This window comes from Lissotriton helveticus, chromosome 5_1, assembly GCF_964261635.1.
Source record: "Lissotriton helveticus chromosome 5_1, aLisHel1.1, whole genome shotgun sequence".
NCBI classification, from domain to species: Eukaryota; Metazoa; Chordata; class Amphibia; order Caudata; family Salamandridae; genus Lissotriton; species Lissotriton helveticus.
The window spans coordinates 2,139,928,270-2,139,945,550 of NC_136065.1; the positions used below are offsets into that span (position 1 = coordinate 2,139,928,270).

The following is a 17,281-nucleotide window of genomic DNA, read 5'->3' on the forward strand; positions in this document are numbered from 1 at the left end:
CTTTCAGGTTCCACCTAGTTCCAGTGCCCCTGTACTTCTTTCAGGTTCCACCATGTGCCTGTGCCCCAGCACTGGGTTTACCTGGTGGCCCTGTACTCCTTCCCAGTTCCACCTTCAGCCTGTTTCCCAGCACTCCTTTCAGGTTCTACCATTTGTCTGTGCCCTAGTACTGGTTCTATGCTGTGTCCATGGTCCTGTACTCCTTTTTAAGTTCCACCGTGTGCCTGTGCCCCAGCACTGGTTTACTTTGTGCCTGTTCCCCAGCAGTAGTTCTACCTTGTGCCCGTGCCCCAGCACTGGTTCTCCTAGTGCCCATGCCCCAGCACTGGTTCTACCTTGTGCCCGTGCCACAGCACTGGTTCTCCTTGTGCCCGTGCCCCAGCACTGGTTTACTTTGTGCCTGTTCCCCAGCAGTAGTTCTACCTTGTGCCCGTGCCACAGCACTGGTTCTCCTTGTGCCCGTGCCCCAGCACTGGTTCTCCTTGGGCCCGTGCCCCAGCACTGGTTCTCCTTGTGCCCATACCCCAGCACTGGTTCTGCCTTGTGCTTGTGCTCCAGCACTGGCGGTTCTTTGTGCCCGTTCCCCAGCAGTAGTTCTACCTTGTGCCCGTGCCCCAGCACTGGTTCTCCTAGTGCCCATGCCACAGCACTGGTTCTACCTTGTGCCCGTGCCACAGCACTGGTTCTCCTTGTGCCCGTGCCCCAGCACTGGTTCTCCTTGGGCCCGTGCCCCAGCACTGGTTCTCCTTGTGCCCATACCCCAGCACTGGTTCTGCCTTGTGCTTGTGCTCCAGCACTGGCGGTTCTTTGTGCCCGTTCCCCAGCAGTAGTTCTACATTGTGCCCGTGCCCCAGCACTGGTTCTCCTTGTGCCCATGCCACAGCACTGGTTCTACCTTGTGCCCGTGCCACAGCACTGGTTCTCCTTGTGCCCGTGCCCCAGCACTGGTTCTCCTTGGGCCCGTGCCCCAGCACTGGTTCTCCTTGTGCCCATACCCCAGCACTGGTTCTGCCTTGTGCTTGTGCTCCAGCACTGGCGGTTCTTTGTGCCCGTTCCCCAGCAGTAGTTCTACATTGTGCCCATGCCCCAGCACTGGTTCTACCTTGTGCCCGTGCCTCAGCACTGGTTCTACCTTGTGCCCGTGCCACAGCACTGGTTCTACCTTGTGCCCATGCCACAGCACTGGTTCCACCTTGTGCCCGTGCCACAGCACTGGTTTACTTGGTGCCCGTTCCCCAGCAGTAGTTCTACCCTGTGCCCGTGCCCCAGCACTGGTTCTCCGTGTGCCCGTGCCCCAGCACTGGTTCTCCTTGTGCCCGTGCCCCAGCACTGTTTCTACCTTGTGCCCGTGCCACAGCACTGGTTCTACCTTGTACCCCAGTACTGGTTCTCCTTGTGCCCGTGCCCCAGCACTGGTTCTCCTTGTGCCCGTTCTGCCTTGTGCCTGTGCCCCAGCACTGGTGGTTCTTTGTGCCCGTTCCCCAGCAGTAGTTCTACATTGTGCCCGTGCCCCAGCACCGATTCTACCTTGTGCCCGTGCCCCAGCACTGGTTCTACCTTGTGCCCGTGCCCCAGCACTGGTTCTACCTTGAGCCCGTGCCACAGCACTGGTTCTACCTTGAGCCCGTGCCACAGCACTGGTTCTACCTTGTGCCCATGCCACAGCACTGGTTCTACCTTGTGCCCGTGCCACTGCACTGGTTCTACTTTGTGCCCATACCCCAGCTCTGGTTCTACCTGGTGCCCGTGCCCCAGAACTGGTTCTGCCTTGTGCCTGTGCCCCGGAACTGGTTCTACCTTGTGCCCGTGCCACAGCACTGGTTCTACCTTGTGCCCGTGCCACAGCACTGGTTCTACCTTGTGCCCCAGCACTGGTTTTATCTTGTGCCCATGTCCCAGCACTTGTTCTACCTTGTGCCCGTGCCCCAACACTGGTTATACCTTGTGCCTGTGTACTCTTTTCAGGTTCCACAACGTGCCAATGCACCAGCACTGGTTCTAATGTGTGCCCATGCCCCTGTACTTCTTTCAGGTTCCACCATGTGCCTCCCCTCTGGTCTACCTTGTGCCCAAGCCCCAGCACTGGTTATGTCTTGTTGCCGTGCCCCAGCACTGGTTCTTCCTTGTGCCTGTGCTCCAGCTCTGATTTTACCTTGTTTCCGTGCCCCAGCACTGGTTCTACCTTGTTACCATGCCCCAGCACTGGTTCTACCTTGTCCCCGTGCCCCAGCACTGGTTTTACCTTGTCCCCGTGCCCCAGCACTGGTTCTACCTTGTCCCCGTGCCCCAGCACTGGTTTCACCTTGTCCCCGTGCCCCAGCACTGGTTCTACCTTGTCCCCGTGCCCCAGCACTGGTTTTACCTTGTTCCCGTGCCCCAGCACTGGTTTTACCTTGTCCCCGTGCCCCAGCACTGGTTCTACCTTGTCCCCGTGCCCCAGCACTGGTTTTACCTTGTTCCCATGCCCCAGCACTGGTTCTACCTTGTTCCCATGCCCCAGCACTGGTTCTACCTTGTCCCCGTGCCCCAGCACTGGTTTTACCTTGTTCCCATGCCCCAGCACTGGTTCTACCTTGTTCCCGTGCCCCAGCACTGGTTCTACCTTGTTCCCATGCCCCAGCACTGGTTCTACCTTGTTCCCATGCCCCAGCACTGGTTCTACCTTGTTCCCGTGCCCCAGCACTGGTTCTACCCTGTTCCCGTGCCCCAGCACTGGTTCCACCTTTTGCCTGTTTCCCAGCACTGGTTTCATCATGTGCCCATGCCCCTGTACTCCATCCAGGTACGCGTGCTCCGTGCCCCTGCACTCTCTCCAGGTGTGCGCACTCCATGTCCCTGCCCTTCCTCTAGGTACCAGTGCCCCTGCAGTCCCTGTGCCCTCTCCCCCTGCACTCCCTCCAGGTGCCAGTGCTGTGTCACGCTCTACCCCCCACCCCCTCAGCAGTCCCCGAGCACTGTGTCCCCGCGCTTCCTCAGGTACCTGCGATCTGTGTTTTTCCACTCCCTCCAGGTGCCAGTGCCCCTGCGCGCCCTCCAGGTGCGACTGCTCTGTCCCTCCACTCTCCCCCCAGGAGTCACCGTACGCCCTCAAGGTTACGCGAGCTCAGTACCTCTGCCCTCCCTCCAGGTGCCCGTGCTCAGCGCCCCTGCCTCGCTCCAGGTGCCTGTGCTCAGTGCCCCTGCCTCCCTCCAGGTGCCTGTGCTCAGTGCCCCTGCCTCGCTCCAGGTGCCTGTGCTCAGTGCCCCTGCCTCGCTCCAGGTGCCTGTGCTCTGTGCCCCTGCCTCCCTCCAGTTGCCGATTCTCAGTACCCCTGTCCTCCCTCCAGTACGCGTGCCCAGTGCCCCTGTCCTCCAGATACGCTCCTGCGGTCCCTGTGCCAGCTGTCCCTGCGCTCCTTTCAGGTGCGCGTGCTCAGTGCCCCTGCACTCCCTCCAGGTGTCAGTGTTCTGTGCCCCTGCACACTCTCCAGGTATATGCGCTCAGTGCCCCTGTAGTACCTCCACTTACGCGCACTCTGTTACCCTGCCCTCCCTCTAGATGCCAGTGCTCAGTGCTGTAGGAAGCTGGCTCTGTGTATACTATACCAAAGTAGGGTATAGTGTGCACAGAGTCCAGTGGATCTCCAAAGGATTACAGAGGTTAAAGTAGATAATGCCTTACTCTCTATTTGTGGTAGTGTGGGCGAACAGTAAGGCTTTGTCAGAGGGTAATGTTAAGCATTTATTGTACACACTCAGGCAAGAAATGATGTCACACACTCATAGACTGAACTTAGACCAATTGTCTATGTTGTGTTTTATTTTTAGAACTAAGCCAAACTTGGTGCAGGTAAGTAAAATAGTACTTTTCTGATATAATACAGTTGAACGTAGTCGAATACAGTTACAGGTAGGTCAAACGTTCAGAAACAGTTGAAATTACTTTTCATTTAATTTGTGATTACTTTTTAGATTACTTTTCAGATTACTTTTACTACTCCTAGTGATATGCCCAGATATCACAATGAGACATTTCCTAGATAAATGGTAAGTAAGTCAGTTTTTGTAACCAAACAGTTCTCTTCCAGGGGATCCTCATCAAAGTCATAAGCACTGAATATTCCCGCCCACGTGCGGAGACCCTGGAAATAATATAAAATTATATATGTAAATCACATATAAATAGCTCCACTTATATGTATGCACATATATCAGTTTTTTCTCACACCAATGCAGCCCGAAAATAGAGGCTAAACAATGTAAATACGCATACATACACTGCAATTAGCAAGGAAACAAAAAACACATTAGGTCAAATAGCCCTTGAACTTTGTGTTTTAATGAGCAAAAACACTCATAAATCTAGAAAATTGCTAATAAATAGACATTGTCAGCCACAGGCTGCATTGAACAGCAATAGCATAGAAAATGAAAGCATTTTCAACATAAGCTGGCACCGTGCCTTTAAGGCAGCCATGACCCCTGGCTTCCCATCATGCCCCAGGGGTGACAGTTAGGTCTGTTGTTCTTTCCGGCTCCTTCAGCCAGGACCCTGGTTCAACAGCTACCTTTCTTTTTGACTATCTGTCAAAAAATACTAGAGATTTTCTACAAATTTTACTTTCACTCGACGTCTTTGGGGCATAAAGTGTTAGTGCTGCCTTTTTTTAATCTTAAAAAAGGATTTTTTCTGACAAGAATGCCTTCTCTTTTTGACAACTGCCTTGCCTGTGGGAAGAAGAAGGCCAAGAATGATACACATCCTGTGTGTATCCTCTGCCTCCCTGAGACACATTCTGCAGGCACTTGTGAACACTGTAAGACTTTGTCCAGGAGAACTCTCAAAGATAGAGAGAGAATAAGGATTTATGGTCTCTCTGAGAGAGGTAGGTCACCTAAGAGGCAGAAGAAGCGCAGGACGCGATCGACGTCGAGAGAAGTCCTGACTTGTTCTCCTTCGGCATCTGGATCGGCGTCGAAGAGGACGGCGAAGACGAGTCACCTTCCTTCGACGGCGAAGACTTCAGTGTCGAGAGTCAAGGTATCTTGGCTGCCGTCTACAGGACGACGTGCAGCGTCAAGAGAGAGGTCTACGTTGGAGCATAGGAGCTCAACGTCGAAGCAGCATCACCAATCTTCGACGTCGTAGCTTCCTCCGTCGACACCTAGTCATCGGCGATTGACGTTGAGGCATCCTCCGTCGACGCCCGGTCATCGGCGTTCGACGTTGAGGCATCCTCTGTCGGCGTCCGGCCAGCGAAGCTCGACGTCGAGGCAACCTCCGTCCTCGCCTAGTCACCGCGATCGATGTCGAGGAGGTCTCAGGCGACGTCACACCATCGACGGTCGACGTCGAAGCAGCCTCTGCCGTCGCCCAGTCACCGGCGATCGATGTTGAGAAGATCCCCGTCGACGTCACAGCATCAAAGCATCTGTCTTCGAGGCACGTCTCTCCTTCACGATCCCAGAGGAGGTCGCCTTCGGGACAGGATACTCCGGAGAGAGTTCGTCAACCCTCGGCTCGGTCTCATTCCTTAGCACCACAGCAGAGGTCTCCAAGATCGGCTTCAGCTGCGGAGGTGGAATGTATCTCAGGGAGAAGATCTAGATCGATAGAACATTCTCCAGTGCATATGAGTCCTCCGGCTAAAAGGAAAAGAGTGTCAGACGATCATGCTTCTCGGAGTCGCACAAGGTCTACTTCCAGGAACCCTCCCAGAGTGAATGGGTCTCCGGTGAGCTTGTCATCATCTTCTTCGGGCTCCCGTTCTTCTCACCATGATAGATCTCCAGCTGTGGTCATCTACTCCTCTGATAGTGAGAGGTCCAGGCATTCTCCGGCCGGCACGTTCGCAGCATGGACAAACGGATTTTCCACCCCAGGCACATTCGCCAGCGAGGGAGCTCACCCAGAAGTCGTCTCCCATTAGGCTATCTCAGAGATGGTGTAGGCCTCTGCATCACTGGGCTCCAGACAAGGAAACAGCAGCCAGGATGCAAGCGCATCGGGCAGGCAAGTCTCACAACCCAGAGAGCGATCACGCTCCCAAGTGCGTTCCAGTAGACGGAGATCGAGGTCTAGGAGCAGGAGACGGGCACGCAGATCTCCAAATACGTCTTCATCTCCGACCCGTTCTCCTAGGGATTATTCTCCGACTCTGACGGACAGTCCTCCATCGATAATATCCCCTATAGACGATATTTCTACTTTTCAAGAAATTTTGTGCAGGGGTGCTCTGAAACTGGGAGTGCCCATGACTACTCCACAGGTCAAGACCTCCGTGATCTTCGAGACCTTACATCACAGGTCTGCACCTAAGCCTCTGCTGCCTTTGGTACCCAGGATTATGGATCCCGTGAATGAGATTTTCCTTACTCCAGTAACAATAAAGGCCGCTCCACTAGGTTTCTCGAAAAGTACCGCTCGCCAGAAGAGGATCCGCTTTTCCTCCGGTCCGACCCACTACCAGACTCGGTGATTATAGCGGCGGCGAAAAAATCCAGTGCTGTAGCTTCCTCATCCACAGTGCCTCTGGATAAGGAAAGCAAATCACAAGATTTGTGGGGAAGAAGAGTCTGCAACACCTCAGCCTCCTTTCTCCAAGTCTCTAATGCAGAAGCCCCTCTGGGGCGTTATAACAGATCCCTGTGGGATTCACTGCAACCGTTTATTGAGAAAATCCCGCAAGATGACCGGAAAGATTTTGAGGAGATTCTCTTGGAGGGCAGCCAGGTCTCCAATCAAATCATAAGTGCCGCAGTGGGTGGAGCTACCCTTGCAGCGCATGGCTATGCGCACGGAGTAACGGCAAGACGGTCATCTTGGTTGCGCCTGACAGCCTTAAAACCTGATGCTCAGGCTAGAATCTTGAACCTGCCCTTTTCGGGAACATCGCCATTTGGGGCAAGTACTGACGAGGAAATGCAACGCATGAAGTCAGAGTTGGACACTCTTAAAGCCGTTGGGCTTGAGAAGAAGAAGGGATTTCGGAACGTTGGGCTTGAGAAGAAGATGGAATTTTGGAGGAAGTACCGCTCCTACAATAGGGCCCTTCCAAACAGAGGGTTCAAACCCCTCACTGGCAGAAGGGCCAGGACCAACAAGGGCAGCAGAAGTTGCAATTCAGAGGCAAGCGTAATTCCAGAGGAGGTGGAAATCAGTGCCAGGGCAACAATTCCAATAAGTCCCAGCCAAAGCAATGAGTCCTTCCTTCCCCCAGTGCCGTTGACCACTCCAGTGGGGGGAAGCAGCGCGCATCATTTGTCAGAGTGGCAAAGCATTACACAAGACCGATGGGTGTTGACTACACTTCAGAATGGGTACTGTCTTCGTTTCAAACAGCTGCCGCCACCCGTTCCTCCAAGGCCAACCTCAAGTCATCAACATATCCTTTTGAAAAAGGAAGTAGCGATACTCCTCAGTCAGCCATCGAGAGGGTTCCAGTCGCTCAAAAAGGGGAACGGAGTGTACTCCCGATATTTCCTGGTCAGGAAAAAGGGCCAAAAGGCAGAATACAGGCCCATTCTGAACTTGAGAACACTCAACCTACATATCAAAAACGAAAGGTTTCGCATGTTGGCGCTTCACCAAATATATCTGCATCTCAGGAGGGGAGATTGGATGTGTTTGGACCTACAAGATGCCTACTTTCATGTACCGATACACCACAAACACAGAAGATTCCTGCGGTTCCGGGTGGGGACCTCTCACTACCAATTCAAGGTCCTGACGTTTGGGTTGAAGTCAGCTCCTCGTGTATTCACGAAGTGTGTCGCAGTAGTAGCGGCCGCTCTACGCCGCAGGGGAGTCTTCGTGTACCCATATCTGGATGATTGGCTACTGAAAGGTCCTTCCCCAGACGATGTAAGGGATCAATTCCAGACCTGCATCCAGCTCTGTCAACGATTGGGGTTGCATGTCAACTTCAGAAAATCAGTCTCTCAGCCCACCCAGAAGATTCACTTCCTAGGAGCTCTTCTAGACTCTGAGGTAGGAAAAGTGTTTCCTTCAGAGGAGAGACAGTGTTCTAGAAATCAAAAGTGTCAGCTGGTACTCCGCAACAAGGTTCAGAAAGTGAGAAAAATTGCCTCCCTGCTAGGATCGATGGCTTCATGCATCTTTCTAGTCCCGAATGCCAGGCTTTGGATGCGTCCTCTTCAGCAGGAACTGGAGGACACGTGGGACCAACAGTCAGCTCGCTGGGACGATCAAATTACTCTGTCAGAAACAGCTTGAGCCTCCATTCCGTGGTGGACATAGAAGCAAAATATGCAGGTGGGAATTCTGTTCCATCAACCTCCTCCTGCACAGACGTTGATCACCGATGCTTCTCTACAAGGCTGGGGAGCACACATGGGTCATCTCCAGGTGCAAGGTCTGTGGTCCCCCAAGGAATGTACTTACCACATCAACATGCTAGAGTTGAGAGCAGTCCACCTAGCTCTCAAAGCGTTCCTTCCCTCGATTCGAGAAACATCAATATTAGTACAAACGGACAACACCACCATGATGTACTACTTGAACAAGCAGGGGGGGTTGCACTCACGGACTCTGTCACTGGAAGCCCAGCGCATCTGGCATTGACTTCTGGCTCGCAAGTTGTCAGTCACAGCAATCCACCTCCCAGGAGAACAGAAGGTGAGGGCGGACGCGCTGAGTCGGCATTTCAAAGACAGGGAAGACTGGGTTCTCAACGACGAGGTACTAGAAGGCATCTTCCAGTCTTGGGGTCGTCCCACCTTAGATCTGTTCGCGGACGACGAAAACACCAAATGCCGAGACTTCGTCTCAAGATTTTACCGTCCAGGATCGAGAGGGAATGCCCTTTTGATGGACTGGTCAGGGAAATTTGTGTACGCCTTTCCACCCCTTCCGTTGATCCCAAAGGTGGTGAGCAAGCTGACACACTCGTGCACAACGATGATCCTCATTGCCCCCGACTGGCCGAGGCAATGGTGGTACACGGACCTGCTTCACCTGTCAGTGACTCCTCACAAGAGGCTGCCATGCAGACCAGACCTGTAATCCAAAATGAACGGGAGGATTCACCATCCCAACCTTCCATCACTGAGCTTGGCAGCATGGCTCCTGAGGTCATCCAAAACAGCCATCTAGGATTGCCACAGGACTGCATGTCCATCCGGAAGGAAGCGAGACGTCCTTCCACAAGACATTCTTATGTCTGTAAATGGAAGCGCTTCTATCTGTGGTGCATGCAAAATGGTCATCATCCTATTAAGGATCAGGAAGAAGTTGTTCTTCCTTATTTGTTATATCTGGCGAAAGCAGGTTTAAAGTTTAATTCCATTAAGGTGCATTTAGCTGCTATAACAGCTTATAGGCGGTCACCTTCACAACCTTCTTTTTTCCAGTCGCCAGCTGTAAAGGACTTCCTGCAGGGGTTTAAAAAAGTGTACCCTCCAATGGGTCCTCCTTCTCCACCCTTGGAGCTGAACCTGGAGCTGTCAAAATTAATGGGTCCTCCTTTTGAGCCCATTCATAAAGCTACTTTACAGCATATTTCCTGGAAAGCTGCTTTTTTTCTAGCAATCACGCCAGCTCGTAGGGTGAGCGAAATTCAGGCTCTCTGCTCCAAGGAACCCTATATTGTGTTCCACTTGAATAGAGTAGTACTGAGGACACATCCGTCTTTTCTACCAAAGGTGGTGTCAGATTTTCATGTAAATCAGACCATCTCTCTGCCCACCTTCTTCCCTAATCCCTTTACTCCAGCTGAGAAGACTTTACATTTTTTGGACCTGAAAAGAGTTTTAAAATGTTATCTATATAGGTCCAAGTCTATTCGTAAGTCTGATCAACTATTTGTCAACTATGGTTCGATCAGAACAGGTTACGCAGCCTCGAAACATTCTATTTCAAGATGGATAGTTTTGTGTATCAAGCTTTCCTACCAATTGGCGCAGAAAACTCTGGGGTTTTCTCCCAAGGCGCATTCCACATGGGGTAGAGCAGCGACTGCAGCTTCTCTCCATAATGTGCCCATGTCTGAGATCTGTAAGGCGGCGACCTGGAGGTCCGCCCATACATTTACCAGACATTACTGTCTTGATTCTGACACTAGAGCAGATACCCAGGTAGGCCAGGCCTCCTTGCGGAATCTGTTTAGCAGCTGAGTTCTCGGTTGCTACAAATATTTCGGTTGGGTCATGTATTTCTCATTTACGTTCAGGTGGTTGATGGGCTTGCTATTCTATTCAGTGCTTATGACTATTGATGAGGATCCCCTGGAAGAGAAGGATAAGTTACTTACCTGTAATCCTAGTTCTCTTCCAGGGGTATCCTCATCAAAGTCATAAGCAACCCACCCGCCTCCCCAGGTAAATGAGATTTTGTCTGTTCTATGACTTATGGTTGAGCCCTGACTTCAGGGTTATGCAAAGAACAACTGACCTAACTGTCACCCCTGAGGCATGATGGGAAGCCAGGGGTCATGGCTGCCTTAAAGGCACGGTGCCAGTTTTTGTTGAAAATGCTTTCATTTTCTATGCTATTGCTGTTCAATGCAATAAACACAGTTGATGGACAGAATGTAGAACAATGTCATACATTCACCCCAGTACAAGGATCTGGGCCTAAATCCATCGTTTTTTTGCACTCCACACCACCCTGGGTTAGACACTGGCTATATGCAAATCAGCTCTGACCCTGTGCCTCATGGGAACAGTCCAGTCCGAACTACCAAGCCATGTCTTTCCCAGACCGGAATCAAGCATCCAAGGACCGGTTTCTGGCTATCAGCCTTCATCAGCCTGGATAGCTTGACTCCAGTGGTGTGGAGATCCTGGGACTCACGTCTGAGCATACCCAGCCCACTCGGGGTGAAAATTGCAAAAAACACAGTTGATGGACAGAATGCAGAACAATGTCATACATTCACCCCAGTACAAGGATCTGGGCCTAAATCCATCGTTTTTTTGCACTCCACACCACCCTCGGTTAGACACTGGCTATATGCAAATCAGCTCTGACCCTGTGCCTCATGGGAACAGTCCAGTCCGAACTACCAAGCCATGTCTTTCCCAGACCAGAATCAAGCATCCAAGGACCGGTTTCTGGCTATCAGCCTTCATCAGCCTGGATAGCTTGACTCCAGTGGTGTGCTGTTCAATGCAGCATGTGGCTAACTATGTCTATTTATGAGCATTTTTCAGGATTTTTGAGTGTTTTTGCTCATTAAAACACAAAGTTCAAGGGCTAGTTGACCTAATGTGTTTTTTGTTTCCTTGCTAATTGCAGTGTATGTATGAGTATTTACATTGTTTAGCCTCTATTTTGGGGCTGCATTTGTGTGAGAAAAAATGATATATGTGCATACATATATGTGGAGCTATTTATATGTGATTTACATATATAATTTGATATTATTTCCGGGGTCCCCGCACGTGGGCGGGAATGTTCAGTGCTTATGACTTTGATGAGGATACCCCTGGAATAGAACTAGGATTACAGGTAAGTAACTTATCCTTTCTTAGGTTCTCATACAATTTCCAACACCGCACTTAAAACTTTTTGACAGAAATAAAACAATGCAATCCTATGTAAGGAAATGAAGTATCTGAAAGAGACTTCTAGCTGCAGATTCCTTACCTTTTAATTTCCCAGGTGTCAGACTGGATCTGGAAACTTTTGCTGAGCAATAACCCTTGCGCGCGGTGTCAGGTGGCTCCATTCGGCTCCATGTGACGGCATCTGTTATGACGTCGCGGTGCCTATATAGGCGCCACCCAGGAGCGCCAACGTCCGTTCTCTTCTTTCTGCGCCAGTTAAGCAGCGATCTGGGAAGAGCTACACCTCTGCCGCTTTTTGGGTGTTTTTTTCACGACTTTTGTCAAATTAAAAAAAAATGTCCACTTAGTGTGCGAGGGGTGACTTTGAGAAAGACAGGTTTCAAGCCGTGCAGTGCCTGTAACAGCATGATGTTGGTCACCGATCCCCACCTCATATGTCTCTGGTGTCTCGAACGCTACCACGACTCCAAATCGTGCTCAGACTCCCGGGCCATGGTTCCGAAGGACTCAAGGTAGAGAGCGATGAAGCTTCTCCCGGCCCGGAAGTCGACACCGTCCAATGAGACTCTGTGGAGATCCCGGACCCGATCGAAGTAGAGGGGGTCGAGAGACCACTCCTCGAGCCCTAAGCACTCTTCCTCCCACTCGAGGGCCTCGGGACACCCGGGGAAGAGGCATAAGAAGAAGAGGAAGTCCAAGCGGACTTCACCTTCACCTCGGCTGGCGTCCGTCATCGATAAGGGTCCCTCTAAGCCTGAGTCGACTTCATGCCTCCCTCCATTTCCGGGAGCCGGAGCGGCTCACGCTCAAATAAAAGAATTTTACGAGGCCATGCGCCGCGTATTTGAGCGGAACGACCTTGCTGGTGAACCATCTGGCCCCGCGGAGTCGGAAGGGGCTCCATCGCGTTTGATGCCGTTGGCTCCGACCATGGCGCCGGTGGGGCCTTAAGGATCCGGCGTCCGACCCGAAGTCGGTGCCACCGGTGATGCCAGCTCCATCCTCATCTCCGACAACATGGAGCCGGAACAATGTCGCTCCACGCCCATTCTGACGTTGATTGAACCCAGGGGTTCTATGTTGTCTCCTGAGCACTTTGAAGATGTGCTAGGCTCAGGAGAGGAATGGGATGGGTCTGTGGACCCTCTGGAACATCAGGATGTCTCTGAGGAGAACTTGGACTGGTATGGGGAACTTGGGGAGGACAGTGGACTGGGCACTTCCCCAGATACTGGCATGCTTTATCCACCAACCGTGGCTACGGAGGAGGGGGCATCCTATGCAATGGTGGTAAAGAGGGAAGCTGAGGTCCTTGGACTAGAGCTGCCCTCAAGTCAGGTCAGGAGAACAGCGGGCAAGGGGACAGCAGGGGCTTTTACAAGGGTCTTACGGGTGGCTAGAGTTGCCAGTTGGGTTTAGGCTTCAATGCAGTTTTAGGGGAGGTACATAGGCCCTGGGTACCTGGTTGGCAGAAACTCAGGACACACTTAGACAAAAAGTGGGGGGCAACCATGCAAAAAGGGGTTCTTTTCTACAAGTGCCCCTGCCATCCCAGGTGCCAGTGGTCAGTTCAACTGCCCTCCCTCCAGGTACGCGCGCTCAGTGACCTTGCGTTCCCTCCGGGTGCCAGTTCGCAGTGCCCCTGCTGTCCCCTTGCCCGCCCTGTTTCGTGTCCCTGCGCTCCCTCCAGATTAGCACACTTAGTGCCCATGTGCTTCCTCCAGGTGCCAGTGCATTGTGCCCATCTCCCTCCAGCAGTCCATGTGCCCCTGCCCTCCCCCCCAGATGCCAGTGCCTCTCCGTCCCTCCAGGTGCTAGTGCGCTATGCCCCTCTGCAGTCCCTGTGCGCCCTCCAGGTGCGCGTTCTCAGTGCCCCTGTACTCCCTCCTGGTGCCAGTGCTCTGTGCCCCTGCCCTCCCTCCAGGTGCTAGTGCTCAGTGCCCCTGTCCTCCCTCCAAGAATGCACGCTCAGTGTCCTGTAGTCCCTCCACTTACGTGCACCCACTGCCCCTGTCCTCCTTCCTGCTGCCAAGTGCCCCTACCCTCGTCGCATGTGCCAAGTGCCCCTGCGCTCCCTCCAGGTGCCAGTGCACAGTGCCCCCTCCAGGTGCCAGTGCCTCTGTGCTCCTCCAGGTACGCGCGCTCGGGGCCCCTGCGTTCGCTCCAGTTGCCCGTGCCCCTACACTCCACCCCCAGGTGCCAGCTGCCAGTGCCCCTGCGGTCCCCCAGGTGCCACTGCTCTGTGCCCCTACACTCCACCCCCAGGTGCCAGTGCTCTGTGCCCCTGCCCCCCCCCCAGGTGCCAGTGCTCTGTGCCCCTGCCCTCCCTCCAGGTGCCAGTGCTCTGTGCCCCTGCCCTCCCCCCCAGGTGCCAGTGCTCTGTGCCCCTGCCCTCCCTCCAGGTGCCAGTGCTCTGTGCCCCTGCAGTCCCCGCCTCCCCTCCCGGTGCCCGCTCTCCTGCCCCCGCGGTCCCCGTGCGCCCGCGCCGCCGTCCCTGCGCTCCCCTCCCGGGGCTCAGCTGTCACGGTGCCTCCGTGCGCTGCTGCCGGTTCTCTCGGTATTTGAATAGCACAAAGGAACCGCCTTTTTGCGATTGGTCTCTGGACTCCCCGGGGGCGGCAGAGCGCTGTCTGTCAGGGCCGTGCGGGCCGCGGATTGGCCGAGGCTGCGGGGCGTGGAGCGGCTCGGCTTACTTAAGACCAGGCTGGGCAGCCGAGGCCGAAAGTGTGTGCGAGGCTCGCAGCCACCGAGCCCCGGAAGGCAGAGCCTAGCCAGCCAGCCAGCCCGGCAGTGCCAGCCGCAGCGCCACAGCCAGTGCCATGCTTCCCCCGGCCATGGAGGGCGCGGCGGTGGACGCGCAGAGCCTCATCAGCCTGTCCCTGCGCAAGATCCACAGCTCCCGCAGCCAGCGCGGCGGCATCAAGCTGCACAAGAACCTGCTGGTGTCCTACGTGCTGCGCAACGCCCGCCAGCTCTACCTGAGCCAGCGCTACGCGCAGCTGCGCCGGGGCCCCGAGGAGCTGCCCTACGCGCCCCGCCAGCCTCACCTGGAGGGGCCGCACCTGGGCGCGCTGTGCCTGCGCTCGGCCCAGGACGACGAGGAGGAGGACGAGGAGGAAGAGATGGAGCTGTCCGGAGCGCACGGCCAGGAGGCGGAGGAGGACGGGTACTACTCCCCGCACTCCCTGGCACTCTACGCGCACAGGTCCCCGGAGCCGCTCCATCCACCCTACCCGTCGCGGCTGTGCGCCCTCAGACCCCACAGCCAGGAGCCCGGCCAGGACGTGTACCAACCCCGGGGAGACTGCGCCCACCGGCCCCAGCCGCGGGAGGCTGCGGACGGCCCGCATCTCCCGGACCTTTGTGCCTACAGCGCCCCGAAGTTCGCGGAGGACCCCTACCAGCCGTACCGCTCCTGCGGGCACCGGTGCCCCCACCAGCAGCCGGCAGAGACCACGCCAAGCCTGCCGGAACTCTGCGCCCGACTGTCCCAGCTCCAGGAACCGGGAGACGAGGTGCGCCTCCCGGAGCTGTGCGTCCGCAGAGCGCACGCCAAGGAGCCCGCGGAGGAGACGCCGCATCTTCCCGGCTTGTACGCCAGCAGATCTCACCTCCAAGGGCCGGCGGAAGCCCCGCAGCATCACCCGAGCATGTACCCGAGCCTCCGATCCCTGCACCAAGAGCCGAGGGCCGACCTCTCCAGGTGCGGAGCCCAGGACTACGGGGAGAGGCTCTGCGTCCGCAGGGCCCCGCAGCTGCCCCCTCTCCAGCGGCTGTGTGCGCGCAGGCCCCAGAGCCAGGACCACGAAGAAGCCTTCATGCACCTACCGCGGTGCGCCCGCAGGGCCGAGCCCCCAGAGCCGGGAGAGGAGACCCGCCTCCCGCCGCTGTGCGCCCGCAGATCGCAGCCCCATGAGCCGGGAGGGGACCTGCTCCATCTCCCGCACTTCCCTGCTGCCTGCTCCCGCATGGCGGAGGAGCCGGGCCCGCAGCCGGTCCATGGTACGTGCGCGCTCAAGCTCCACGAGCGCATGGACAACCTCCACCTCCGGCTGCCGGGCCCGGATCTGGGCGCCCGCACACGTCTGCTCTCCTCCCCGGCAGAGGACCACCAGCCCATGCTGCCAGCAGTGGGGCCGTGCAGCCGGACCCTCCACCGCCAGGGGCCACCCGAGGCTCCGCATCCGCACCGCCCCGTGGAGGAGCTGTCCTATCCGCCAGGGATGTGTGCCCACCGCCACCAGCCCCCACACAACCCCGGGGAGCACATGCAGCAGCGCCTGGTGCACGCCCAGCACCCTCAGGAGCTCCAGGCCCGGCTGCGACCCTTCGCCGAGCAGCTGCCCGCGCTGAGCCACCGCCAGGACTTCCCAGAGCCGGGCGCGCAGGACGCGCCTCTGCCCGGGCCGCAGGACTGTGACTTCTCGCACTGCGCGCACACCACCGTGCTGGACCTGGACACGCACGTGGTGACCACGGTGGAGGGCGGCCTCTTGCACCAGGACTGCTGCCACTCCACGGCCAAGCGCAAGGCCCCCCCTGCGCCCACGGACGCGCCCTGCAAGCGCGCCCGCTCCGAGCCCTCCATCTCCAGCCTCATCTCCATCTTCGGCTCGGGCTTCTCGGGGCTGGTGCGGCAGCAGCAGGCCGACGCCGAGCAGCTGCTGTGCGCCAAGCAGGCGCTGGGCAGCCTGGGCGCCTGGACGCGGCCCATCGTGGCCTTCTAGCCCCCTCCGCCCACTCTTACATCGGACCATGGACTTCATTTCTACGGATCACCCATTTCTTGGACTCCGGCTCCTCTGGTGAGTGTTGGAGCTGGCACCGCGGCAGGGGCAGCTGTGGGTGGCCCGGGGGCTGCCCCTTCACGCCGCTGGAGCAGACGGGTAGAGCTTCGATCCTAGGCCGGGACTGGCCGCCCTGTGAGGCCCACTGTCTGTGGGTCAGTTTGGAGATGGCGCGCTCTGTCGGGCTGGGTGCGCCATCGCTGGAGTTTACATGTGCCCGGGGTTGTGTGTCTAGCAGCTCCTGGTGCGGGACAAACAGACAGACCGACCGTCAGCCTTCTGTGGAGCCGGAGTCCTTCCCTGGCAGCGGGGACCTTCAGCTGGGCCCGCTGCGCCCTGGGACGGCAGGGTGGCGGCCTCCTGCTGGCGGGGGGAGGTGTGCTGCTGTCCGCTCAGACTGTCCAAAAGTGACACTTTCCATCCCAGCTCAGTCAGGTCATGAAACCAGCATCGTTTGGTCTTGTGAAGCCATCGTTGGACGTGTCACATCTAGAGAGTGTGAACCCCTTTTGTTGTAGAAAGGGGTTCGGTCACTTCGCCATGCAAGCCTTCTCAGTATAAGCACTATGTGTACACAGGACGTTGCCAAATTGTGTTTGTATTCCCGTCTGTGCAGATCGTGTACCACCGGGTAAACTGTTAGGATTATTTGTTTAAATTTTTAACCTGAATAAAAAGTTAAACTTTGCACTGCTTTTTGGGGTCCGAGTCTGAGCGCAGTAAACAGTAAACAACGCCTCCGTGCAGTCAGGGGTTTGCTGAAATGCACGGCACTCATGTCTGTTGTTGAATGTCCTGTCCGCTGAGCCTTCGCACTGGGTGTTCCGTCCGCCTCTTTACCCCATAGCTCCCTTCGCACTGGGTGTTCCCAATACCCCCGGCCCTTCACACTGAATGTTCCGCCCGTATCTCTACCCCTGAGCTCCAAGCCCTGCCTCGCCACAGTCCACGGCGCTCTGCCTCCTCCCTGCCTTGACTGTGGAATC

At 55.8% G+C, this 17,281-nt stretch overlaps 1 protein-coding gene across 1 annotated transcript; it reads left to right on the forward strand.

Annotated features, from left to right (window-relative positions):
* Positions 1 to 14,242: 14,242 nt before the first annotated feature.
* Positions 14,243 to 16,990, forward strand: IER5L (immediate early response 5 like). Its single transcript, XM_078646250.1, has one exon. The coding sequence runs from the start codon at positions 14,328 to 14,330 to the stop codon at positions 16,233 to 16,235; it is 1,908 nt and encodes a 635-aa protein (XP_078502376.1). The 5' UTR covers positions 14,243 to 14,327; the 3' UTR covers positions 16,236 to 16,990.
* Positions 16,991 to 17,281: the final 291 nt, after the last annotated feature.